Below are 26,580 nucleotides of genomic sequence, written 5' to 3'. Positions count from 1 at the left end.
ATTTTCCGTTGCGACTTTTTTCTAGTAATGTTAGGATTTTATTCTCATAATATTACAACTTTATTCTCGTATTGTTATGACTTTATTCTTGTAATGTTTCGACTTTATTCTTGTAGTATTACGACTTTATTGTAATAATTTAACAACTTTATTCTCGAAATGTTACGACTTTATTCTCCTAATTTTACGACTTTATTCTCATAATATTACAACTTTATTCTCGTATTGTTACTACTTTATTCTTGTAATGTTTCGACTTTATTCTCGTAATATGACGACTTTACTGTTTTAATTTTACGACTTTATTCTCATAATGTTACGACTTTATTCTCGTGATTTTATGACTATTCTCATTGCGACTTTAATTTAGTAATTTAAAGACTTTATTCTCGAAATGTTACGACTTTATTCTCGTAATTTTATGAATTTTCTCGTTGCGACTTTTTTCTAGTAATATTAGGATTTAATTCTCATAATATTACAACTTTATTCTCGTATTGTTATGACTTTATTCTTGTAATTTTTTGACTTTATTCTTGTAATATTACGACTTTGTTGTTATAATTTTACGACTTTATTCTCATAATGTTATGACCTTATTCTCGTAATTTTATGACTATTCTCATTGCGACTTTAATTTAGTAATTTAACAACTTTATTCTCGAAATGTTACGACTGGTCTCTCGTATAATGTGAGTCTGATTAGAGGAAGTTAATTTGTAGAATTTTAGGGAAAAACTGAATTTTTGTACTTTATTACAATGTCAAACGTGTACTTTTTAAAAACTTTTACTTAAAATAAGAAGCTTAATTGGTACGTTTTATTTTCCCAGTTTTTATTTCCCCCCAGGTATCTGTACTTTTTAGTAAAGAATATGAATGCTTTTGATACCTCTGTATATTTGTGAGTGTTTTTTTACTGAGTGGTGGATGAGAAGCAGAGATTCACTCGATAGCAGGATACATGGACGCTGTGGGCATGCTGACCTTAAATGTAATTCCATTTCTCTTAATTAGCTTTAATTGAAGAGATAATTAAAATCTGTTCTGGCGCTATAGTGTTGGGGTTAACCTGTGTGTCAACATTCTAACATAAAATATTGTCTTTTATTGGTCAGTAATGAGTGAATGAAATGACTTATCTTTTTTAGGATTACTATCCAGCTAAATCAGCGTTTTGTCTGGTCATTACAGATTTAAAACAACATGCATGCAATCAGATATGTAAAAAACATTGCAGAATGAGGAAGAAGGTTCAAATTGAAGCTCTGTCCCATCATAAGTTTTCTCTTATTCTCTGTACTGACAATGCATGTCATGTTGCATTATTTCCCTGGATGGATGTGGGCGGAAAGGCAAACAAGATTAGTTGATGCATGCGCTGCTTTTTCTATGGGTAAAATGAGGCTTTCAGAAATGATTTCATGAGTCAGTATTAGTAGCACGCCTTCAAACTCATTTCTGTTCCATCTTTTTTTTTTGACAGCAACATTGCTGGTGAAATAATGCTCTGCAGACGCACAAAGCACACTTCAGGGTGGTCTGTCAGGGAGTTTTCGAGTTGTGGAGGATTTATTCTCAGTGGAGTATAACGGAAACTTAACTGTGATTTAATTCCTTATATGTCCCGTCAGGCATCTCTGAAGCTCACTTCAGTCTGTTTGGTATAATGTCTGGACCAAAGGTAGGACTGGATAGGACACAGCCCATCTGCTTTTCCATTTTCCATTTGGAAACACAGTTGGAAAAGTGTCAGCAAAGCTAGAGTTGACAAAACTGAAATAAAACTGCTTTTTCAAGAAGCCCCATTTGACGTCTTAAAGAACAGCTCACCCTCCTCCTAGAGCCTTACTATGCCCAAATCTAATCATTGAAATGAAAAGGCGGCACCCTGTGGGATTAAGATCAGGGTGTGGCTGTGATGGACGGCTAAACTGACAGCAGCAATAGCAGTGAGAGTGATGCAAACATGTAGAGAGGCATCATTCTTGTGGTTGGAGCAGTGGTACGAGATGGAGGATTTCTCTGTCTTCACCAGAGGAAATGGAGGAAAGAGGTTGAGGTTCTGTGGAGGAGCCCAGATGTCGAGATTCCTGATCCACTGAAACTTCAGAGGAATCTGGACGTAGAATGCTTTTAGTGTCTGACTGGTTAGTTGGTGTTAATGTCGTAGGTGATAGATTATTTGCCAGTGACACAGTGACACAAGTAAGGATTTTACAATACCGTTTTATTGCAGATAAAACACGGGTATTGATCAGTACAAATATGGATATCAGCAGAAATCATATATATACTTGTATATACATATATTCCCTAGAGCCAAGTTATCAATTTATGAGTTAATCTAAAGTTGGACACTCTTATAAATACAGTATTATTACTTGATTAGCACAGCAGAGTTTTCTATTATATCAAATAGGAATCCCGTCTGATACTTATACTCATATATATATGAGTATGGCATGTTGTGAATTGAGTCTAAATAAAGAAACTAAATGGAATTGAATTACATGTAGATAAGAATAAATTACCAAATATTTAGTTTGCATCTAAATTGGCTCCAAGTCGCTACAGAGGGATGTGTCATGATTTAGTTAAAGGTTTGATTTAGTTAAAGGAACCCCAGCTCAGTTAGAAGCTCAGTTGATCCAGTTTGACTCAGCAAACTCAGCTTGACTAGAGAACCCAAAACTGGCAAACAAAAAACTCAGGTTAGACTCTGCTAAGCTAAGCATGGCAAGAGTACTCGTTATAGGCAAACAAAGACTCAGGTTAGACTCTGTTTAACTGAGCATGGCTTGAGTGCCCAGTATTGGCAGAAGAAAAACTCAGGTTAGACTCTGCTGAACTAATCATGGCAAGAGTACCCTGTATAGGCAAACAAAGAAACAGGTTAGACTCTGCTAAATTAAGCATGGCTTGAGTGCCCAGTATTGGCAAAACAAAGACTCAGGTTAGACTCTGCTAAACTAAGCATGGCTTGAGTGCCCTGTATTGGCAAACACTCTGGCCTCGAGGAAAAGATAAAAACAAAGTTAAGACTCAGGTTGACAAAAACTCAGTTTAACTCAGCAAACTCAGCATGGCAAGCATACCCTGTATAGGCAAACAAAGACTCAGGTTAGACTCTGCTTAACTAAGCATGGCAAGAGTACCCTTTATTGGCAAACACTCTGGCCTCGAGGTAGTGGCAGTCAGCAGCTTAAGAGTACTCCACAGGTAATGAGGCAACGAGCTGCAGGTGTGCAGGGAGGCCCAATGAGGACGGGGCACCACCTGGTGGAGGAGGAAAGGAAACACAAAAACAGACCACACAAACTGGATTCCTGACTGCATGTAGAGACACTATTGTAACCGTATTGATAATGATGGGGTTAGTTACTCTCCTGGTCTGAGATATTACATTAACTTTAGTGCTAATTACTGTCAACTTTAAACAAAGTACAGCCATTAACCATGAGGAGGAATGCAACAAATATGCAGTAGATTGTTGATGTTTTGCTGAGACATGTTGGCAGAACTATAATAACATCCATCTGTAGAGTTTATTAATAGAAGCAATTGGTCTGGGCTTTAGTTGTTCATTTAGTGATGGTAAACCTGTTTTAAAACCATGTCTCAGTGAACATATCTTAACGTTCCAACTAGGCTCCAACTGAATCTTTATAGAGATATGCAGTGTCTTTAAATAAAATCTTACTTTTATGATTCTGGCTTTGATTTTTGGATCTTCAAATGGTAACCTGGGGTTCCTATGGGACTAGTACTGTGAGCTCTGTTCAGTTAACCTATATAGAGCCACACCACATGTCATCTCAAGGCACTTTCCTCCTTTAAATTCATCTTTTCCATTTGAGCAGGAACATGAGGGTGTTTTGACTACCGGTAATCCTGTCTTTTTATGGTTTTACTTTATGATCTTTACTATAGCTGCAGTTTTCATTGCTAATCTAACAAATGTTCCACATATTTTACTGTTTGGTTCTATAATAAACGTTTTTATTCAGCGTGTGTAAAGCGCTCTATATCTGGCTTGATTAATTCTGATGAGTTGAACAACAGAACAATATTGTGGCTGTAGGTGACACTCAATGGCAGGCGGCTCCTAGTTCTGCTCCTGGATATTTCATTTAACTTACCGCAGTGCCCTTCAGGTAAGTCAGTGAGCATGCACAGTGCTGCTGGTCCATGATGATAACAGTCTGTCTAGTGTTTGATCAGCTTATTGACATCTTCTGGCCACTGGTGGATGCCTGAATCAAATTCAACTCATGCTGTGACTGTGAGGTCTGCGATCTAAATTTAGTCCGGTCTGTTTATGCTTCTGCTCTCACACTGTGCTCTACACAGGAACACTGCTGCGTCTGACAATCCATCAAACCTATCAACCTAACCAGAGCACATTTCTTATCAGAGCCGGTTAGTCTCTGAATGTCTGAATGTACAGTAAATCTAACATGCATTATGTGTGCTTATTACTCAATGTGTTATTTAGCCGTTTGTACTGTTGTATGCATGTACATTCAGCATCAGACAGCTTTTTCTGTTGTAAATAGATAGTTAAAATGAAGACCATGAAAGAAAGATGTCTGTATTTCCATTACATGTTGGCTTAGCAGGTTAAAATACCATATTTTTAATTGCAAAATCCACAGTTTGATGTTTAAAAAAACAAAAAAATATTTTTTTTTCTGTTAAGTTTCTTGACTATATTCTTAATATTCTAGACTATATTCTTCTTTAATAAGCTCCTTAAAGGATTTACAGTCAGTGCGACCTACTGGGAAGTTGGAGCGGCTTGTAAACCAATTGTGCAGAAGTTGTATTTTACCTTGTATTTCAGGGAGTGAGAGATACAGGAACGAATCGAGCTGAATCAGAGCTCATCATGTCTGCCTGCCTGACTAGAAATATCAGACTGAGATGATCAGCAGAGCATGAGGTAAAGGGGAAATTAGAACTGAATTAACTCAGAGAAGAATAAAGGTGGTACAACTAACTTTTTCCAGGTTAGTTAATGAAGAAGGTTAAGCATTAATGGATCAATCAGATTTTATTGCCAAAGTACGGGGGAGCAAAATTGAGTTCAACTATGTCTCCATAAAAAGAGCAGGGGTGCAGATGTCCTACTTCTGCTTTTGTTCCAGCACCTCTGAATAAGGGCCGGGCAATTAGCTGCATTTGCAATATTATCGCAATTTATCTACAATTCTTCTTCTAGTCAGACCTTGTAGGTCAGTGGAAGGGTGGAGTCAGAATAAAAAAAAAGCATCCAGGAGAAGGAGGGGGTCACTCCAGTGGCTGGAAGTTGGAGGGGATTTTTGCTGGGAGTTGGAGGGAAGTAGGCTGCCATTTGACTGGCGTTTGACTGGGAAGGGCCATATTGAATGACTGGTGCTGTATGTTAGTTTGCATATGAAGGGGAGTCATGCAGACTTTATCGTGAGTTTGTTAAGGCAAAACCTTGGCCCCTAAACAGCTTCAGCTTCTACAGAGCACTGATTTTATATTTCTTACTCGCAGCTTAGAAAGAACAAAGATTCCCTACAGTGTTTCCTCACCATCTGTGCTAATAAAAAAGAGTGAGCAAGTGGCAAAGAGTTCCCACTGTCAGAGCTTCATTTAGGCACTCTGTTGTGAAGCCTGTCAGCCTTCGGCTTTACATGCTGGCATTACCTGCTAGACCACCAGAGTATGTGTGAACTTCCCTCTGAAGCCAAGAACACTGCCAGCAAGAACTCTGGATGGTTACTGTAGGAAAAAATGTCAGAGAAGATTTTCTTTAAATCATTACACTCATTTTTTCTAAGGTACCACATTGGTAATTACAGTAGTATTGTTCAATATTCCTTAACTATACCTTAAATAATTGATATTTAAGCAGTTAAACCAAAAGCAAATAAAGTATTCACAGAAAATATATATCTTTATACTGAAGAGGATAGTTAGCAGGACCCGTTACTGTGGGTACGGTGTGTTCATTTCTTAGAAAAATATTGGACTTTACTTTGGCTGATCAATCTGAAAGCTGGCCATTTCTCTGCAACAGTCGTTTTCTTTCTTGTGAGTGTGGAGAGCTATAGTGAGACATCAATTGATCCGCTGCCCATTCGTGGCTAAACAAGCTGCGCTATGTTCCTGGGAATCCCTTGTGCATCTTTGGAATCAGGTTTCCCTGTTTAGTCTGGTTTGAATGCAGCTGGAGTCTCATCTGGTTTCTGTCTTTGTGTAACTGATGAGGGGAAAAAAAGACGTTTGTCCCTCCTTGACTTCCTGAACTATACATTTATTTTCTGACACTTATTGGAGAGATTGGTTTTATGTCAAGTGTGTTTTTTTTATGATGTCTCTTCTTTCTGCCAAGTCGGGGAAGAAACAAGTTTGTCTAAGACAGGAAAAATACAAACACCAAATGATTGCAGAGCTTTCAAAGGCCATTTATATGACGGATACATGCTTTCAAAGATGCTACTGTTATAGAAAATCAAAGGTGTTTTTCAACTTTGCTCTCTTGTCTTATTTTCTTCTTTAGAAGAGCATGACATTGATGCCCCAGGAGAGCAGAAACAGCCAGGCTGGGCCTCTGCACAAGAAGAAACCTCCCAAACTCCCCAATGGCTTAAATCTGGAGTCTTGTCCGAACAACCACCACCTGCACCAGTCATCCGACCAGGAGAACAATCCGCGTCTAGCGCACACACAGGGGAAGAGGAAGAGGAAACATCTGAAGAAGAAGCGCAAAATGGTGAGCTAAATACAGCTATTTAAAGTATGCATATCTCCAAGAGGGTACCATTGCAGAATTTATGTCAGTAACTCTTAAACCTCAGTAGGACTCAGTTTACATGACTCCTCACTTTGTCGGGTGAGGGAGTTAGTTATTGTGCAACACCAGATTGGTTTATGGCATTTTAATGTTTGCAACATTTACTCATCTTCTGGTTGAACTTTTAACTTTTCATCATTTCCACCTGTTTCAGCTCTCTTTGTTACTTTACTTTGGTTTGTAACAGTGTTTCCCTGCCAACTAAGAGCCATAATTATATAAAAGTAAATTTGGGCCAGTAATGATGCTTATATCAATGATGGCGACAGATGCAGGATTTTGCACTGTGACTGGTGGGTTATAGGTTCAAGCTCTGGCTTTCAATGTCGTCACCAACATTTGCTGATTGTTCTTCCAGAGGGAAGCTGTTGCAACAATATATCTTACTATGTGTGTAAATGGCTGAATGAGTGAATGGTAAGAGGAGTGGTGGCCTAGTGGTGAGAGCATTGCGCTAGGATCCCAGAGGTTCTGAGTTCAAGTCCCTCTCCCATGGACTGCCACTCTGCGTCCCTGAGCAAGACCCTTAACTCGGACTTTGCCCACCCTTTGGGGAGCTGTGGGCTCCCCAAAGGGATTGGTTAAATGCAGAGAGTGAATTTAATTGTGAGAATGTAATGACAATAAAGTTCTACTCTTCTTCTAAGTGTTTTGGTCAAGTCATCCGACTTTAAATAGTACTACATGGTTGGCAGGGTTTGCCCTAGAACTCTTCAAAGTTTTCCAAAGTTTTCAAACTGATGGCGAGATGGAGCGGGACCCCATATGAAATTGTGTTATATCCAACTGGTCCTATAGTCACTCTATTACAGATGGAGTAATGTAACTAAAGTAATTTCTCCCTGGGATTATTAAAGTATTTTTGATTCTGATTACTGGTTGATGGACAGGTGTTGTGAATGAAACGGTGCCCAGTTTGAAAGAGCTCCTGTGTGTCGCTGAATGTGTGCCTTGATGACTGAAAGACATCTTCTGCCTCCATTTATCTTCATGTTAATGTGGATTTAAAGACATTCACTTGGTGAATGCTGACCCCCGTTGAAGACCTCTGACCTAGAAAACAGGCCAAACCCAGTGGTAGGTGCCGCTAGGATAACCCAACGTGATTTTGTGAAAATTTTACTGATTGTATTCATTTATGTAGTATACTCCAAAAGTAGTCTGTTAAATTACAACAAAAAAATTAAGATAAATATTAATTGTTTACAAAATGAGTTTTTTTCATGTAGTAAAAAACATGCTAGCAACACTGATTCCTGCTAGCCTGACGTAGTCCTACTCAATTCTAGTCAGAATATGAGTCTGATGCTGCTCCATAGAGCTGTGATTATGGGGCGTGTTTCGAATGAACCAGGAAAAAAAATGCCTCTGCACTCAATTGGATAGACCTACAACCAATAAGAGCAACGGAGTGCGTGACGTATGTTAAGCGACGCATAGTTGTTGTCAACAAAAATCAAAGCGTGCAGTTGCACGCCTAGAATAAGAAGATGAGCCTTGATCGCGTTTCTCTGTTCCTCTTTTAAAATTAATTTGCTGTCGATATCTTCTAGAACAGACCTAATAGCAGAATCTACTCACCTCAACTCTCCAGCGGCAGCCATTGTTGTTGTCACCCAAGCGCGCTTTGGTCACATGGTTGATTACGTTACTGTTGATCATCTGTCCATCATCGTATAAAGCCCGCCCTGACAATTTGATTGGCCTGCCAGATATTGTGCGAGCATACTCGCGCTACTATGGAGCAATGCCAGACCGAACTTCCCGACCTCAAACATTGTGGGCGGGACTAAGTTCGGAATGGCACCCAGGCTAGATTCCTGCAGAGCCATCTGCTAAATTTCAGGTCACTGAACCATTTTTCTGTTAAATCTGCTGGTTCGATGTTTAGAATCGCAGCTTTCACAACATTCTATTAACAATGCAAGATGCTTAACAGTTTACGCTAATGAGCTCTGCTTAGTCACAGTGAACTCTAGTTGGTCACCAGGTAAACAAGTGAGCTTCTTTTCTCCTCCCAAACTTTGGGAAAAGGAAAGAGTCCAACCATTTCTTCATGACATGTCGCGTTGTTTGAGGACGCTAATGTCAACAGGTTGTTTCTGCCGGTTGAGGTGATGGAAAAACGACACCTGACTTATGCCTCCCTTTGTGTTCCCTTAAAGGAATAGTACACCCAAAACATGATTAGCCTTCATTTTCTACTCACCCCCATGCTGAACAACACTCTGGAGTACTTTTTTGATATCTCAAATGCATCTGGAGATCTGGGAGGCTTCTTGCTGTCTGCTGAATTTCAAATAATGGAGGTCTATGGTGTCCGAGACAGAAAGGTCCATAAAAGTCCACAAAAAATGTGTCAATATTCCTCCATACTGCTCGTCCAATGTATTCCAAGTGTCCTGAGTGGGTAGCATCCAGAATTTACTCAAAACGAAGTCATTTAGAATGTTTTTAGAGCATAAACAGTAGTGTATAGGATTTCCTGAAAGCGCGCACATGTGCGTTCACGAGCCTACGGAAGCCGGCAGACCAAACCAGATGAAAGTGCGCATTCAGCGTCTGCTCTGCCAATAATGCAAGCGTAGAAGAAGAAATGTGCTGTTTACCTGTGCAAAGAAAGAAACAACGAAAGAAAAATGTCTGAGGACTTCAGTGTTGAGGAAGAGCATGAGTTCTTTGCAGAGCTGAATGCGCTGGTTTGGTCTGCCGGCTTCCGTAGGCTCGTGAACGCGCATGTGCGCGCTTTCAGGAAATCCTATACACTACTGTTTAGGCTCTAAAAACATTCTAAATGACTTCGTTTCGAGTAAATTCTGGATGCTACTGCGACTTTTGAGACCACCTCATTGAGGAGATGATGAAAGAGTGGCTGAGGGAGGTGAATGTAAGGAGACCAGGTGGTTTTTTTTCCACTCATCACCATCGCTGTTAATCTGACTCCATGCCTGCCCATCTCACAGCTGATGTGAAAAACATGGTGAAACAAATTAATGCTGTGCTCGCTGTGAACCGGACGCAGCAGGTGCAGCAGAAGCAGCGAGTTTACATGCAAAGTCAACGGTTGACGAGCGTATAGACGCAGCAAAAGGTCCCGCAGCGCATTTTGAGCAGCAGGCGCAGTGCGTCGGGAGCGCGCCGCCAATCCCTTCATCAGCAGCCTCTAGGACGGGCAGCCTGTGGGTTCACCGCGGTCGCTGGCAGGTGTTTTTCATCTAAATAATTTAAACTGCAGGCACCAGGATACCGGTAATAAAAGCGAACATATTCTGTCGGCAGGTTTCAGGATTTTAAGTTAATTTAGGAGTCATCACAGTGCTCTGTCATCTGCGATGTGTCTGTCTCACGACCAGCTCCCAGGTTTGATTAATACTTTGTAATAAATACATGAATAAAGCACAAACATACTCAGTTTTGCCCCCGCTGTATTTTTAAATACGCAGTAGAGGTATTTAAACGTAGTAGAGGACATGTACCTGTATATAAAAAACGCGCCCTATAGTCCGGTGCGCCTTATGTGAGTGTTAAATACAGAAATGGGACACATAACTGAGAGTGCGCCTTTTAGTACGGTGCGCCTTATGGTTGTGAAAATACGGTAAAAAAAATTGAGTTGTTGTGTGAATCTTTTTCCAGTCTTTAGGGTAAAAGTTTTTTCTTTTAGATAAATAGAATATTTAGGCATCAAATGTCATTAATTTCTTGCCCATTTCCAGCATAAATACCATTAACCTACTGGGAAAATTCAACGATTGGTTGAATTGTAAAGTGCCTTGAGATTACATGTGTTGTGATTGGCGTTATATAAATAAACTTAATTGAAACTTAATTGACACCATTTCCAGGTTGAACATGCTTCTTATACACACATCAATTATTCCCAGGGAATTAAAAAATGACATTAATTTTTACATATATAAATTTGAATAGATAGCCAATTTATAAAAGTGTATGTGACGTGCATATACAGCTATATAAACATAAAAATAAGTTTGCACATACAGTCCTCTATATCCCTCACCATCCTTAGAAAATATCTAAGGATCTGTTGGTAGATTTTTTTTATTATATTAAAGTTTGCATTGCATCAGATTCAAAGGGTCTGAGTGATGCAACAGTCCAACCAACAGCCTATAACTAGATATTAAAGGGTAAAAAAAGTGACTCTCCTTCCAAATGTGTATTTATGGACCACTTTGTGTTGGTGCATCGACGTCTTTGATCATCACTCTCACTTTAGTCTGGCGTATCAGTAGATATATAACACACAGACCAGTGATCTATAGCAACACAAACAACAGTTCATCATTATTCAGTATTTCTTTGTCCTATACGTTTATTTCTTTAACAATCCCGCCTCATTAATCTATCCTAGTGTTTTAAACTGGCATTAAACTGGCCCTGTTATTATTTATTTAAGCACTAAATGTGGTTAAAATTATCTAAGTGTAAGTATTGCTTCTGGGTTATTAGAATATACAAACGACTGTTGAAACAGATTATTTATGAGCAGCAAAGTAACAAGGTCACTAATGAATATTTATGTTAGACTGAGGCAGCGGTAAATCTTTGCCAGCAATGACTTCTACGGCGCCTCCTACACTTCTGTAACGCATGCACACACAGTCCCGGACACTCAGAGCTGCTGAGGTTAAGCTCTGTGGACTCCGCTGGACGAGGGTCACTCAGCTTCAGCTGTATATCCAACGACTGGTAGTTCTGAGTAGAGAGAGAAGGTACTGGCACCAACCTGCTGCTGCATACGTCGCATCAAAGTGGCTGGAGGTAAAATATGCTCCAGCACTAAACTTCCATCTGCATCTGATCCCACAGGATAAAAAGTTTGGTGTCTGTGGAAGACAGCCTGATGTTTTTAACAAGTTTAAACATTTCTTTATGTAAATAATACAACCTTGCCAATATAGATTTACTAGAATGAGAAGATGCTGCACTATACAGAAAGTCCCTTTGGCAAGGTGACTAATTGGGGTGGCTCCAGCTGAAGGCGGGCTGACCTACAGTTTATTTACGTCAATCTATTAGATCTCGTACAGCGTTTATAGACCTATGTAGTTTGATCTACCATTTCTATCTTCCACCTCTGTTTAAAGTTAGGTATGAAAAAATAGAATGAGACCATCATGAGGACAGTGGTGGCAGTGGCATCGGATGCGGAAATCCTCAATTGAATTTTTTCCTTGTGAGAGCATTACAATACAAACTAGGGGTGTAAATCAAATCCATCATGGCGATTCGATTCAGAATCGATTTCCTGACCCAACGATTCGATTATTTTCGATACTCAGGAATACACCACGATTCGATTCGATTCGATTCGATTGATTGGTTCATTTTTTTTTACACCTTTCAGGCTAGACAATGTTTCAAATTTGAAATAAATCAATGAAAGCTGTAATATCGTTATGTTTTTTTGTTTTTTTTTTGAGAAACTACATAAAATAACAGAAGTAGAAAAGTTGCACTCCATCTATTCCTATTAAATCCTCATTCACTGAAAAATAATCATACCCCTGCCTTATAGATTCTGCAAGGCTTTGCATCAGAAAATACTGCACATAATCAGTGCAATGAGTGCAATGAAATACCTCAGCTCCAGACGTCACCGCCCCCTGCGCAGGGGGGCGGTGACGTCTGGTCAGCTGCAATTCTCCCCAATTGTAGCTGACCGCAGACAGTGCCGCAGACAGGAGGCCGGCTTGTTTTGTTTTCATGACCGAAATTGCAGAAAACAACTCGTGAAGTTTGACCCGCTTGAAGAGTGAGGTGCGCGAGAACGCTGGGAGCCTTTTTCCACCTGGATCTCCGCTCTTTTTGGTCCACATGTCCCTCCATCGTCGGACTAAACTCGCCCCCACTTCCTCGCCACCTCGGCCGTATCTAGACCCACAGCGTGTAGCACAGACCACGTTTCAATATTGAGCATAAATCAAAAATGTCTGTGTCAAGCTTACTGCAACACACTGCTGTAAGAGTATAACCAGGAAGCGATGTAGGAGGGCAAAATAGGTTTAGCGCCACCGCAGCACGGGAGGGAGAATTACGCCCAGGAGCAAATGGATAAAAATAGACCGGAGGGGGAAAAAAACATGAATCGATTATCTTGCGGACGTGTCGATGCATCGGATCATCGGCTGTTGGATCGATGCATCGATACAAAACGATTATTATTTACACCCCTAATACAAAGGTAGTTACTTTCAGGGAACGCACAATGTTACTACCGCCACTAACAATTAATTTTTTTATATATAAAATTATAAACAAAATATACAAGTTACATCTGAAATTACATCTAACAACTTTGTACAAACAGGGAAAGACAGGTCTACCTGGAAAAGCAGGAGTGAATCATATACCAGGTGTTTTTAAAATAAAGTATGAGAGATACATTAATTTATTAATCCTTAGACGCTACAGAGCATAGATTAAATACCAGGCGTTGCATGGTCATCCATTCCATACTTCTCTTTGTTCGAGACCAGCGTGTTTAACCCATTTGGCCGACCTCTTAGTGAATATATTTTTCTGAAGGCGGAGGGAGAAGCTGATCCTTTCCATAATGTAAATGTCATTTATGGGTCGGGACCAACCACTTGTCCTGTGAGTGCTTTTTTACCAGCAGTTATCAGAATATCAAATAAATATTCATCAGCTTTCCCAAACTGTAAATCAAAATTTCCTAAAAATACTGTTGAAAACTGCAGAGGTAGATTAGTTTAGGTAGATAGTTTAGGTAGATGTATTCAGAGAACCAGTAAAGCATTTAGGGGTGGTACAGAGTACAGACCTGCTGTTATTTTGTATTTTCACCAATCTAAGTGAGACAGATTTTTAAATCCCACAGACACTCATTCAATACGTCTGGTGTGAGTTAACATTTGAGAACTCTTCTCTACCAGCTCTGCTTGCAAACAAATCCGTCTTTGCAGCTTATTGCTCTCCTAACATCAGCTATGTGCTCAGCTGTCTCTGCCCCCAAGATGTAATAAACTATTAGTGACCAAACACCATCAAGTGTAAAAAATGTTTTTCTCTTACTTTAAGGATTTTATTTCTTCCAGCCCAAAAGAGGTGATTTAAAAACATCTTTAATTTCTGTCAAAGGAATCACTTTATTATATCCATAGTAAATATTTATCTATCTTACTGTTTATTTTTCAATAAAAACCCTGATGTTAAAAATTCACACAGACATATTTTTCCTCCCTGGTCCTCAGATTCTATGCGTCCAGTTAGAATGTTTCCTCTTATTCTCATAAAAAATATTCTTTAGTTGCCTCTTTTGATGGCATTATAAAGCAGTTTCTTTTATTTTTTATCAGGCCTGTACATAAGGTGATTGAAGAAATGTCGTTAGTGAAACTATGCGAACCATTAAACCTTTTGTTTTATCAAAAGCAAAAATAATTCTTTCAATGTTAACAAACTCAGCTAATACATTTACTATTCCTTGGAAAGTAAAAGCGTTTCTATCTACTGAAGGGTGTCAGTAAATGGTGAAAGGACAAATCTTTAAATATTAGAAATGACTGACTGTTGAACAATATTCTGAAAATGATTTCTCTATTGTTCTTCTTCTTGTAAGGTTTTATGGCGGCTGGCAAACTAGTTAAAGTGCATTACCGCCACCAACTGATAAGTACTTAAACAAGGAAACAGGAGAACAGAAGAAAATAAAATAAAATAGAATAAAAATAAAATAGAATAAATTACTCAACTTTAATAAAATTTTTAGCCCTAAATCATTTTGTGATATTTATTATTTTTTTATATATAACAAAAAATGGAGAACCGACTGTAAAGACTCAAAATGTAAAATACAAAAGTGAATTTTAGTTCTTCAATATAAGTAATACTGGTCTGTATCTGGAAGTCAAATCTTTTAAATACAGGCTGAGGCAGAGGTACATAAAACAATGTAATCCTATTAATTTTTTATTAAAATTTAAACATTTTTTTTACTGCTGGATGGCTTTATATATGTATATATAAATATATATATATATATATATATATATATATATATATATATATATATATATATATATATATATATATATATATATATATATATATATATCCACAGTTACAGCATTTTTATAAATGCAGACTTTATTATTTTTGTTTCTAGCACTTCTTCCTTGGCTTTATTGTTATGCTCCTGCTCTTTTTGATAGTCAACACTAGAGTTATTTAATTAAATTCAGCTGCTTAAAGTTGTTTAAATAATTAGTTTGAAATATATTTTAGGAATAAAAAATTTTCATTATGCATTGCTATTCATTTAATTATAAAGACCTTTGACTGCTTTTTTCAATCATTGTTTATAAGCAGGCTGTTGGCTGAAGTCCTGTCCTCCTGCAGCACCCTGAACATTTCCAGGGAATCTGTAAAGATCTACACTATATTGCCAAAAGTATTTGCTCACCCATCCAAATTATTGGAATCAGGTGTTCCAATCACTTCCATGGCCACAGGTGTATAAATTCAAGCACCTAGGCATGCAGACTGTTTTTACAAACATTTGTGAAAGAATGGGTCGCTCTCAGGAGCTCAGTGAATTCCAGCGTGGAACTGTGATAGGATGCCACCTGTGCAACAAATCCAGTCGTGAAATTTCCTCGCTCCTAAATATTCCACAGTCAACTGTCAGCTGTATTATAAGAAAATGGAAGTGTTTGGGAACGACAGCAACTCAGCCACGAAGAGGTAGGCCACGTAAACTGACGGAGCGGGGTCAGCGGATGCTGAAGCGCATAGTGCGAAGAGGTCGCCAACTTTCTGCAGAGTCAATCACTACAGACCTCCAAACTTCATGTGGCCTTCAGATTAGCTCAAGAACAGTGCGCAGAGAGCTTCATGGAATGGGTTTCCATGGTCGAGCAGCTGCATCCAAGCCATACATCACCAAGTGCAATGCAAAGCGTCGGATGCGGTGGTGTAAAGCACGCCGCCACTGGACTCTAGAGCAGTGGAGACGCGTTCTCTGGAGTGACGAATCGCGCTTCTCCATCTGGCAATCTGATGGACGGGTCTGGGTTTGGCGGTTGCCAGGAGAACGGTACTTGTCTGACTGCATTGTGCCAAGTGTAAAGTTTGGTGGAGGGGGGATTATGGTGTGAGGTTGTTTTTCAGGAGCTGGGCTTGGCCCCTTAGTTCCAGTGAAAGGAACTCTGAATGCTTCAGCATACCAAGACATTTTGGACAATTCCATGCTCCCAACTTTGTGGGAACAGTTTGGAGCTGGCCCCTTCCTCTTCCAACATGACTGTGCACCAGTGCACAAAGCAAGGTCCATAAAGACATGGATGACAGAGTCTGGTGTGGATGAACTTGACTGGCCTGCACAGAGTCCTGACCTCAACCCGATAGAACACCTTTGGGATGAATTAGAGCGGAGACTGAGAGCCAGGCCTTCTCGTCCAACATCAGTGTGCGACCTCACAAATGCGCTTCTGGAAGAATGGTCAAAAATTCCCATAAACACACTCCTAAACCTTGTGGACAGCCTTCCCAGAAGAGTTGAAGCTGTTCTAGCTGCAAAGGGTGGACCGACGTCATATTGAACCCTATGGATTAGGAACGGGATGTCACTTAAGCTCATATGTGAGTCAAGGCAGGTGAGCAAATACTTTTGGCAATATAGTGTATTTAAAGAGAAAACTTGTTCTGCTCAGACCTAAAACAATATTGAATGGACATTAAATGCAGCAAAACAGCGGCGATTGGCAAGACACCAAGATTGAGTTCTGCAGTGAGAATCTGAAGGCTGAAGACACATTTCCCTTTATTGCTGAATTGAAGGCTGGGAAAAGACCTTTTAAAGCGGAGTAAAAAATCATGAGAGAGTAGGGATGGGAATCGAAAACCGGTTCCTGTTAAGAACCGGTTCCGTATTTTCCGATTCCATGGCATCGTTTGGCAGCTCGCTGAACGATTCTTTTTTCGATTCCCGCAGCACCAGAGCCTAGAGCGCCGCAAGTTACGCAAGTTGGAAGAACTATTCAAGGAGGAAGACAACGAGCTGCGGTCACTTTGTGAATCAAAGCCCCGTCTTTCCTTAGCCCAGAGGGTAGATCAGGAAATCCAGCTCTGTAAAAGCTTGCCCTCCATCCCCTGCAGGGATAGCGCCACACTGTGGTGGTGGAAGAAGCAAGATACGCTGCCCTTGCTATCTGGACTGGCTGAAAACTACCTCTGTGTGCAGGCTTCCTCCACCCCATCTGAGAGGGTGTTTTCCACGGCTGGAGACACCATAAGCGCTGAAAGATCCCGTATCCTTCCAGAAAAAGCAGATATGCTCATCTTTCTGCAAAACAATTGTTAATTTTCCCTCACTGCAAAAACGATCTGAAATTAAGTAAAAATATCTTAAATCAAGTGTATTTACCCTTAATTTGAGCAGGTAAATAAGATAGTTTGCCAATGGAATGAGTATTTTTACATTTAAAATAAGATAATTAGATAATATGCACTTGAAATAAGACAATGCAATAGTTTTTTTCTTATTTCAAATGTAAATTGTCTTGTTCCATTGGCAAAATGTGTCACTTACTTACTCAATTCAAGAAAAAATGAACTTATTTTAAGAACAAATGACTTATTTAGATTTACATTTTTTGCAGTGCTACTACTGTTTTATAATTAGTATTTTTTGTTATTTAAAATAGGTTATTATCCCATCATTTGTTATTAGACATTGTTGGTTATTAAGTTTGTTCTTGTATTCATTTTTCATTTAAACACAGATGTTACTCCAGTTTCACATTTCCTGTGGACATCTTGATCTTGTTGAGTTTGTAAGATTGTGCAATAGTTAAGTAAACAAAGTTGATTCTGATAATCAAACTGTTTGTTCTCCTTTTCCCCCCAAATTGGAATCGAAAAAAGAATCGATAAAGAATCGAATCGTTTCATAGAATCGAAAAGGGAATCGGAATCGTGAAAATCTTTTCGATTCCCAACCCTATGAGAGAGTGAGTTCCAGTTATAGAAGGATCACAGCTATTAGGCTTCCTGGGAAGGTTACTGTAGGGCGCTGGAAAGGAGGACCTGATAAACGATCATACCTGGGATAGAGGAGGAACTATTATCCTGGTGTGAAACTATAGACAAGTCTTTACTTTTATGGAATTGCTGATGGGTTTGCACAGGTAAAATTCTGCCAAAAGTCTACACATGATAAATACTCATAAAGCTAGTAGAAATAGCAATATTTCATGCAAGCTAATTAAATAGCATGAGAGCCCAAATATAACTCCATGTTCCTCCTCTGGCCTGACTTGCTTATGACTTTATCCACCTGGAGATTCTTTCGTGTCGCTTGTTAATCTGTTTCTGTTCGCTCAAGTCGATTTTAGTCACTGCCTGTAAATAACTTCTTTTCAGGATAACATTCCTTTTAGGAACATTAGCAGAGCATCTTCAGGGCCATGGCTGTTTATTAACACAATCCTGGACACAAAAGAAAAAATGCTTTACTGTAGCTACAACCTGATTGTCAATTTGTCTGAGTTTATCTATGAACAAGAGTTAATCCGGTCTTGGTTTTCATTCTGTTTAAGTTTTATCTTTGAGTTTTCATTGGTTTTATTTCCATTTTGTGTTAATGTAGTTATTTTTTATTCTATTTCAGTTCTTAGGTATTGTTTGCCCTCTCCTGCCCTCTTGTGTCAGTCTCCTTTTCCCTAGCTCCCTTCTAGACTCCTCTCTTCACACGTGCTCACTATCTGCTGATTAGCCTGGTCTTTGTTTCTCTCTCCCATATATGCACCTCCTGTTCAGTCACTGTTGCTACTTTGTCATCATTTGTTCCCCTTCAAGTCAGTTTTTCAGTTATCTGTATTTTTGTGGATCCTTAAGATTTATGTTTTTGGATTTTTGCTTCCGTTGCCTTTTTTGGATAAAGAAATCAGCAAGAAACCACCTTAGGCTTCAGTGTCTGCATTTGTGTCCTGTCAAACCTCCATCCAGCTTGACAGTCCAAACTAGCAACAGTGACTAAACAGGAGGAGACTCACACAAGAGGGCAGCAGTACGGTGGCTGAGAAGTGCAAAACACATTTACAATTCAAAAGCACATTAACAAATAAAAAACAAAATAACATTTGAAGATACAAAATTATATTTTATGAAACAAATGTATTTTTGAATAAAAAAGTTAAAATTTTTTAAAAACAAATTTACATTTTAGCAAACAAATTTACATTTTAGGAAACAAATTCACATTTTAAATAAGTTAGATTTTAGGTGAGAGAAAGTTTCATTTTAGAGAAAAAAAAATACATTATAGGGAAACAAATTTACATCTAAAAAAAATTGACCGTTCGGAAACACTTGTACAAGTGCAAAGACAAAACTGCAAGTGGCAAAACACAGTTACATAGCCAAAAACAAATTAACAAAAGACGGCTACACGGAAAGGGAATGTCCCAGTGACCGTATGTGACGTCACGAATACCCTGACTTGTAGTACAAACAGCTCAATCTGTAGTCCTCCCGCTTCACGTGAAAAGTCAGCGGCGGTTAATGTGTTTTTGAATTGTAAATGTGTTTTGCACTTCTCAGCCACCGTACAGCAGAGGGCAAACAAGAAATAACTAGCAACTCAAATACAATCAAAATAACTAGAATAACACAAAATGGAAATAAAACAAATGAAATCTGAAAGATAAAACTTAAACAGAACCAAAACCATGACACATTCAAGCCCCACCTTGCTTAATATAAACTTACTTGGTATCAAGTGTAATTAGGGGAGTGCAGCCTAGTGGTTCCGGCATAGAGCTTGGAATCCAGAGGTTCTGAGTTCAGCCCCACGCACTGCCACTGTGGGTCCCTGAGCAAGACCCTTAACCACACACTGCTCCCCGGGTGCCACACAATTGCAGCCCACTGCTCCCCAAGGGGATGGATTAAATGCAGGCAGTGTATTCCATTGCTCTGTACTTGTGACAGTGTAATGGAAAACAAAATTACATCGTGTTTGATGATTGTTTCAGTCCAATCTGCTCATTTTATCACATTAAAAAACTAAAACTGTTTGTGGCAGCAGATGTACAATATAATTTAAAATTGCTAGTTCTCTGTCGATTCTGGCAACAGAAAACTCGACAAGATCACACATTCAAGCTCCTTGTGTGGCCAACCCTATGCCAGTTTATATATCTATCTACTGGTAGCAATCTACTACCAGTAGGGTCTGGTAGTAGATTGCTGACATCTGACAGGAGCCAATCATCTGTCAAAGGAAGTGCCTGAACAGAATTTCTCCACCTCGAGTATCGGTTGAGCTCATCCAGGCCTGATCAGGACGTTACCTGAGATTTCCCTCCTGCCAGGAACACCTTGGTATTTTGAGGTTTAAAGATGAACACAGAGCCATTTGTACTTCATAACGATTTAGATCTTTGAGAGCTGTTGCAACTTACTCCTGAGTAAGATGTCGTCACCAGTGAGAAGTCTACAAATGATGAAGGTACATTTCTAAACTGTCGTGTTGCTGTTAATTATGTTAAATCTGGTTCTGAAGACCCAGCATGTCAGACAGATTCTGTAAAAAAAAAAAGCTGTTAGTTACGGCTTTTTTTTTCTTTTTCTACACATTGACCCTTGAACCTTGATGCTCTCTCCAAGATGTATCCGTAACAGCCAATAACATCTGAAGCAGCAGCCATTCAGAATGGCCCTTCCTAGTCAAAAGCCGGCCGAATGGCAGCAAAATCACCTCCAACTTCCAGCAACTACAGGGACCCCCTCCTCAAACTGGGCGTGCTTTTTTTTTTTAATCTGACTCAGACCTTTCACTGAATTACAGAATCTGACAAGGAGATAATGCTTCTCTTTTGATCTTAATGTCCACACATCATGACAGAAATCATATTTTAGATGTTTAAAAAGGAATTGTAGGGGACCAGCCAAGGACCCATCAAGGAAAGTGGGGAATTTTGAATGGCTACTTCTGTGCATCATTAAAATGATCCTCATCAGGGCCCCTCGCCACCCCTTCTTTTTCTTCACAGGGCTAACCAGCTATTATTCTTTTCTCAGCTTCTCTTCAAAATAATCCTTAAGCCGTTGTCCTTTTTCAAGGTTACATTATAAATATCAGATAGCTCCATCAGGGTTTAACTCTCCTTTTTGGAAAACCTACTGTCAGTGGCTGCTATCTGCTCTGAAGCAGAATAAAATGAGAAAAAAGTGAAAAAGAATATTTCTCTCATTTGAATTCCTCTCCCAGTGGAGCTGCCAGATAGCTGCAGCTGTTTTCTGCTTAGTTTGATTTTCTCTCTGACACTGACCCAGTGCGCTGAACTCTGGGATGCTGTAAGCTGTAGATATTTTCTCCCATCTGAGTTTTCAAACAACTCTGGTAAATGAACCCAGGTAGAGGATATACCTCAATATAACTATATAACATGGTGTTGATAAACACCAGTTTGTTCAGTTTTTTTCTGTTATCAACGTCATTTTTTGGTCTTTAGCATCATATGAAATTAAAGATTGTTTAATATGAGATTATGATTTGAAGCCTGAAGACCTGTGGAAAGGTAAGTTAAACTGACACTCTATATATCTTTTTTTTATTATCTGCTTAAATGTTATATTTTTACTCTTTTTCCTCTCTAATAACATGTCCACTATGTCTCTTTAATAAAACAACAAACAAGACCCAATAATATACGCTAAGCATGCAAATCATTATAAAAACCTATAAAGATGTTTAGATTTGACTAGTTGCATCATGGATTGAAAATATAATGCAACCATTTTTGACATTTATTTAATCCTGCGTCTGTAAGCCCTGATTAGACAATCGTTTGTCATATCTACTTCCCAAAATCCAATTCTATCAAATAAATTCACCAAAGGCTGCACTCTTCCCCTGACTCCCTGCAAACGTCCTGAATGTTACGGGCGCCGCCATGTTGATTTGTTTCCCTCTAGAGAGCAGTAGTACGGAGATCGCCACTGGGAGGCGAGGAACAATGCTAGCTTGGTGTGTAAATGGTCATTAGGAACCGAGCTCAGAACGGTTAACTGATCCATGCTCGGTCCGAACTCGGCACGCATTGGTTTCAGATGGTGATGTAAATTGGGCTTATATTTAAGAGGACGTCATCAGGTTTCTGGGTGTAACAAGTTACCATCTAATAAACCATTAATCAACAATTAATCATAAGTTCATTTTTTGTTTGCATCCCTAACATTCAGCTTGGTTAGAAATTACTCTGGGTTTATTTTAAAAGTATTGCAATTTAAACATCTTAAAACAATGTAAATTTACCTTAATATTTATTCCATAGAGTATTTTAACTTTTATGGTCATTTCATTTAATATGAATGTCAGGTCTAACACCTAAAACACTGTAAAACAAGGAAAGAAAGGCACAGAGTCAGAATTATTTTTACTCGCAAGGAGAGTAGGAAGAGACATGCAGGTACATCTCCGCCCCACTCTGCCGGTCTTCAGCTTTCTCCTCGCTATTTATTAAAGTTAGAGGGGGGGTCCCTAGTTACACAAGCTGAGGTTGCACTAAAGGAATAGGAAACAAGAAATATAATTCAATTTGCAGCCTCAGTGTACACGCAATTTGCATTTAAATGTCTTGCGAACCTCCCGGTTTCGTGAAGTTTGAGCAATACTTCCTGAGGGTTGACCTATACTGCTTGTGCAACACCTCTCTGAAACAGTAATGTCACACATTATACATCATAAGAACAAACATTAAAGGAATAGTACACCCAAAACATGATTAGCCTTCATTTTCTACTCACCCCCATGCTGAACAACACTCTAGAGTACTTTTTTGATATCTCAAATGCATCTGGAGATCTGGGAGGCTTCTTGCTGTCTGCTGACATTCAAATAATGGAGGTCTATGGTGCCCGAGGCAGAAAGGTCCATAAAAGTCCACAAAAAACGTGTCAATATTCCTCCATACTGCTCGTCCAATGTATTCCAAGTGTCCTGAGTGGGTAGCATCCAGAATTTACTCGAAACGAAGTCATTTAGAATGTTTTTAGAGCATAAACAGTAGTGTATAGGATTTCCTGAAAGCGCGCACATGCCCGTTCACGACGCTACGGAAGCCGGCAGACCAAACCAGATGAAAGTGCGCATTCAGCGTCTTCTCTGCCAATAATGCAAGCGTAGAAGAAGAAATGTGCTGTTTACCTGTGCAAAGAAAGAAACAACGAAAGAAAAATGTCTGAGGACTTCAGTGTTGAGGAAGAGCATGAGTTCTTTGCCGAGCTGAATGCGCTGGTTTGGTCTGCCGGCTTCCGTAGCGTCGTGAGCGCGCATGTGCACGCTTTCAGGAAATCCTATACACTACTGTTTATGCTCTAAAAACATTCTAAATGACTTCGTTTCGAGTAAATTCTGGATGCTACCCACTCAGGACACTTGGAATACATTGGACGAGCAGTATGGAGGAATATTGACACGTTTTTTGTGGACTTTTATGGACCTTTCTGCCTCGGGCGCTATGGACCTCCATTATTTGAATGTCAGCAGACAGCAAGAAGCCTCCCAGATCTCCAGATGCATTTGAGATATCAAAAAAGTACTCCAGAGTGTTGTTCAGCATGGGGGTGAGTAGAAAATGAAGGCTAATCATGTTTTGGGTGTACTATTCCTTTAAGTATCTTATACATAATTATTCCAACAACGAAGTAAACTGGTGGACTAAAATTCAAACATTCATTTTGGGATAAACATAACCAATATGTCTATGTTTGGACCCCCTTTGTTTAAAACAATCATCTCTATTATTTAGGAAATTTACTCACAGTGGATAGAGTAGCTTTTACTGAGTAAGAGTAGTGATGGTTTATAAAGATAACATTTATGTAAAAGTAAAATAAAAAAAAAAAAAACTAAAAGGTACTTGAATAAATATAACATAGAAAATGTAACTAGTTACTTCCCACCTGGTAGTTTTTTAGTGGGTCTTTTATATAGTTAACTAACAACTAATGCTGAAATGGTCGGAACAATTGTGATTAATCCACTATTGAAATTGGCAAATAATTTGGTTATCAAAATCAAATTGTTACTCTGAGTAAGTGAACACACCCTAAAAGTTAAGACAACAAAAAACCCACAGATAAGTAGAAACTATAGACATTTAGAACAGAATATAGAGAGATATTTCATTAAAAATGAAAAAGTTTTTTTTAATTTTACATGATTAAAGGTCTATGAACATATAGTCTTTACATGTTTTGCCATATGAAATTTACTTACAATTTTTAATGAATTGTTTTTTTCTGCAGTGCAAATGTTTAGTTAGAAATGTTACGTTACATCTATTATTATATTAATTTAATAATCAGAAAGATATTATGTAGATTAATAAATTACTAAAGTAACTGCTTAAAAAAACTGCCTCAGAGGCTGAATGCCTGAAAGCCTTAATGATAATTTAGTTAAATAAAACAAATGATAACTTTCTTCATTTGTTCACATAAATGTTGCACCTCAGTTAAAGCTACAGTGTGTAATTTTCAGCGACATCTAGCGGTCAGACTGCAGACCGCAGCAACATGAACATCTCCCCCCCACCGCTTCTCCCCCCCAACAGTACGGCGAGCGTTACAGGACAAAATGTCTTCCACGACGTCCGCATCACCTACCTTCTCAAGTGATGAGGTTTGTTTACATAGATAATTTTACAGATAGTATTTCATTAGTCTGTGTAGGGTATAGATTTCATGTAGACTTAAGATAATAAATATACCCGTTATTTTTTCTACATCGTTGTGACGTCTTGGTGAGCTGCTTTGCATGGTGATATAAACAGACGAAGTAATTGTAGTCATTAGTTTAACAGCGAGATTGTGTTCGCTGGAAGAATATATATTCCCCGTTTACAGAGTCCAAGTCTTGTTTGTGGCACGGGGGTTACAAGGCAAGGAAGAGGGAAAGGAAGAGGGCAGAGAGGCCGGGGTGAGCGTGCAGCTGGGGCCAGGCGAGAGAGGGGAGCCAGCGGGGTGAGAGCAGAGGAGGAAAGGCTTGAAGATCTCCAAAGGAGCCGGAGAGAAGTAACCGAGGTATATATCCAGAAAATTATTTTACAGAAAATTACTGAATCATTACCTGTGAAACGTCAGGGACGTTGCTGAATAAGTATACTGGAGAGTAACAGCATCATCACGCAGCATGTTATTGTTTTAGACAGGTCTGAGCATCCTGTACTCCAAAAACTGCAGTGATATTAGACAATTGTGTGTGTAGGATTAATTACCTGTCCAAGAGAAAACTGGCAACTTGAGCGTCACTTTGAAAACCTTTTTCCTCCATCAGTGACTTCCATCGTGTAAATGCCGTGCCAATGTTGATCCGTGTTTTTTGTCGTTTCTTGTCACGCTTGCGTTTATTCTCGTCGTGTTTCCGTTTCTTAGATGACGGGGGTTCGGTGTCCGCCGCTTTTCGTTGTGATACAGAGTAGGCATGATCCTCCATTCGTCTGATGTTTGGCCACACAGTGCCAAACAGTTTGCAAAGTCACTCACGCCTGCCGCCTTGTTTACCTTTCTTGTTACCGAGGCGCAGTATACCTGCTTCTTCTTCTTCTTTGGTTTCAGGCAGACTAAACGCTTCTCAGGCATAATACTGCCATCTATTGTTCAGTACCGTCTCAGTTCATCTCTCTCAACTTGCCGTAGTTATTTTCGAGCGTCATGGGAGATCTCGCAATCGCTAGTTTGTTGCCTCTGCGCTGCCGTAGCGCAAAGATGTCTGCCTCCATGGCTGCGAGACCCGCTCCTATGTAATTATAAATAACGAATTCTAAGGCAAAGCAAATATTATGGTTAAAAGGCTGAGCTCATAGGTGATGATAAATAACATAGTTATGTATAATATATTAAATTTCTGACTTTATATGCCTGTAATTATTACACACTGTAGCTTTAAATATATATACCTACTGTAACCCTGGTAACAACATCAGGTCCTGTCACAGCTTCAAAAACAAATACAGTAGATTTACATGGTCATTAAGAAGAAAAAGAAATCTGTGATTATGTTTTTGATGTAAATAGATGTTTTTTTAGCACTTTGTCTCATAGGCTGTCATGTTCCTGACGAAGCTTTGTGTTGCTCACTGATGTTGGAGAGAGGAGCGCCTGTGGTGGCTGCTGCTTTGCACAGTATCTCTGGTGAACAGAAGGCCGTGCTGTGAGGCCCATCTGCTCTCTGGTGATGAGAAAAGAAGAGTGGTGGGTGAGCAAGGAGAGCATAGGTTAGATCTCCCTCCTCTGAAGCCCTCCTGTCTCAGTCCAACCACCCGCCTGTATGTCTGCTGCTCTGTCTGCCTGTCTTATTGTTTGTCAACAGCTCAGAAGCTAAATTTCATAGATATCAATCATGCTGTTTAAAAAGTTAGTCTCTTAAAAAACAAGCAGAGAAATGATGAATTAAAAAATTGTCTATTATTCTGGCTGGACGTTTGACTGCTCTTGCTTTCTGGCTCAGAATGAGAGCTTTTAGACTCAGTGGAGCAGTGGGTAGCACTGCTGCCTTGCAGCAAGAAGGTTGCAGGTTCGGTTCCCAGGCCAGGGTCTTTCTGCTTGGAGATTGCATGTTCTCCCTGAGCGTGCATGGGTTCTCTCCAGGTACTCTGGCTTCTTCTCACAGTCCAAAAACTTGACTGTTAGGTTGTTTGGCTTCTCTAAATTCTCCTTAGGTATGAGTGTGAATGGTTGTTTGTCTCTGCGATGGA

The 26,580-nt window shown here is 39.3% G+C and overlaps 1 protein-coding gene across 1 annotated transcript in view; it reads left to right on the top strand.

Annotated features, from left to right (window-relative positions):
- The first annotated feature begins 6,534 nt into the window (after positions 1 to 6,534).
- The window catches only part of LOC119796290 (autism susceptibility gene 2 protein homolog), a 484,561-nt gene continuing 464,515 nt past the window's right edge, over positions 6,535 to 26,580 (top strand). Inside the window, 1 exon segment of the mRNA XM_038304784.1 lies at positions 6,535 to 6,748. Coding sequence (XP_038160712.1) covers positions 6,542 to 6,748 — 207 coding nt within the window. The 5' untranslated portion in view covers positions 6,535 to 6,541.

Source organism: Cyprinodon tularosa, unplaced genomic scaffold (assembly GCF_016077235.1).
Source record: "Cyprinodon tularosa strain WSP-4 unplaced genomic scaffold, ASM1607723v1 ctg541, whole genome shotgun sequence".
Taxonomy (NCBI): Eukaryota; Metazoa; Chordata; class Actinopteri; order Cyprinodontiformes; family Cyprinodontidae; genus Cyprinodon; species Cyprinodon tularosa.
Note: the sequence above shows the minus strand (reverse complement) of the source record. Positions and strands in the feature narration are given on the sequence as shown.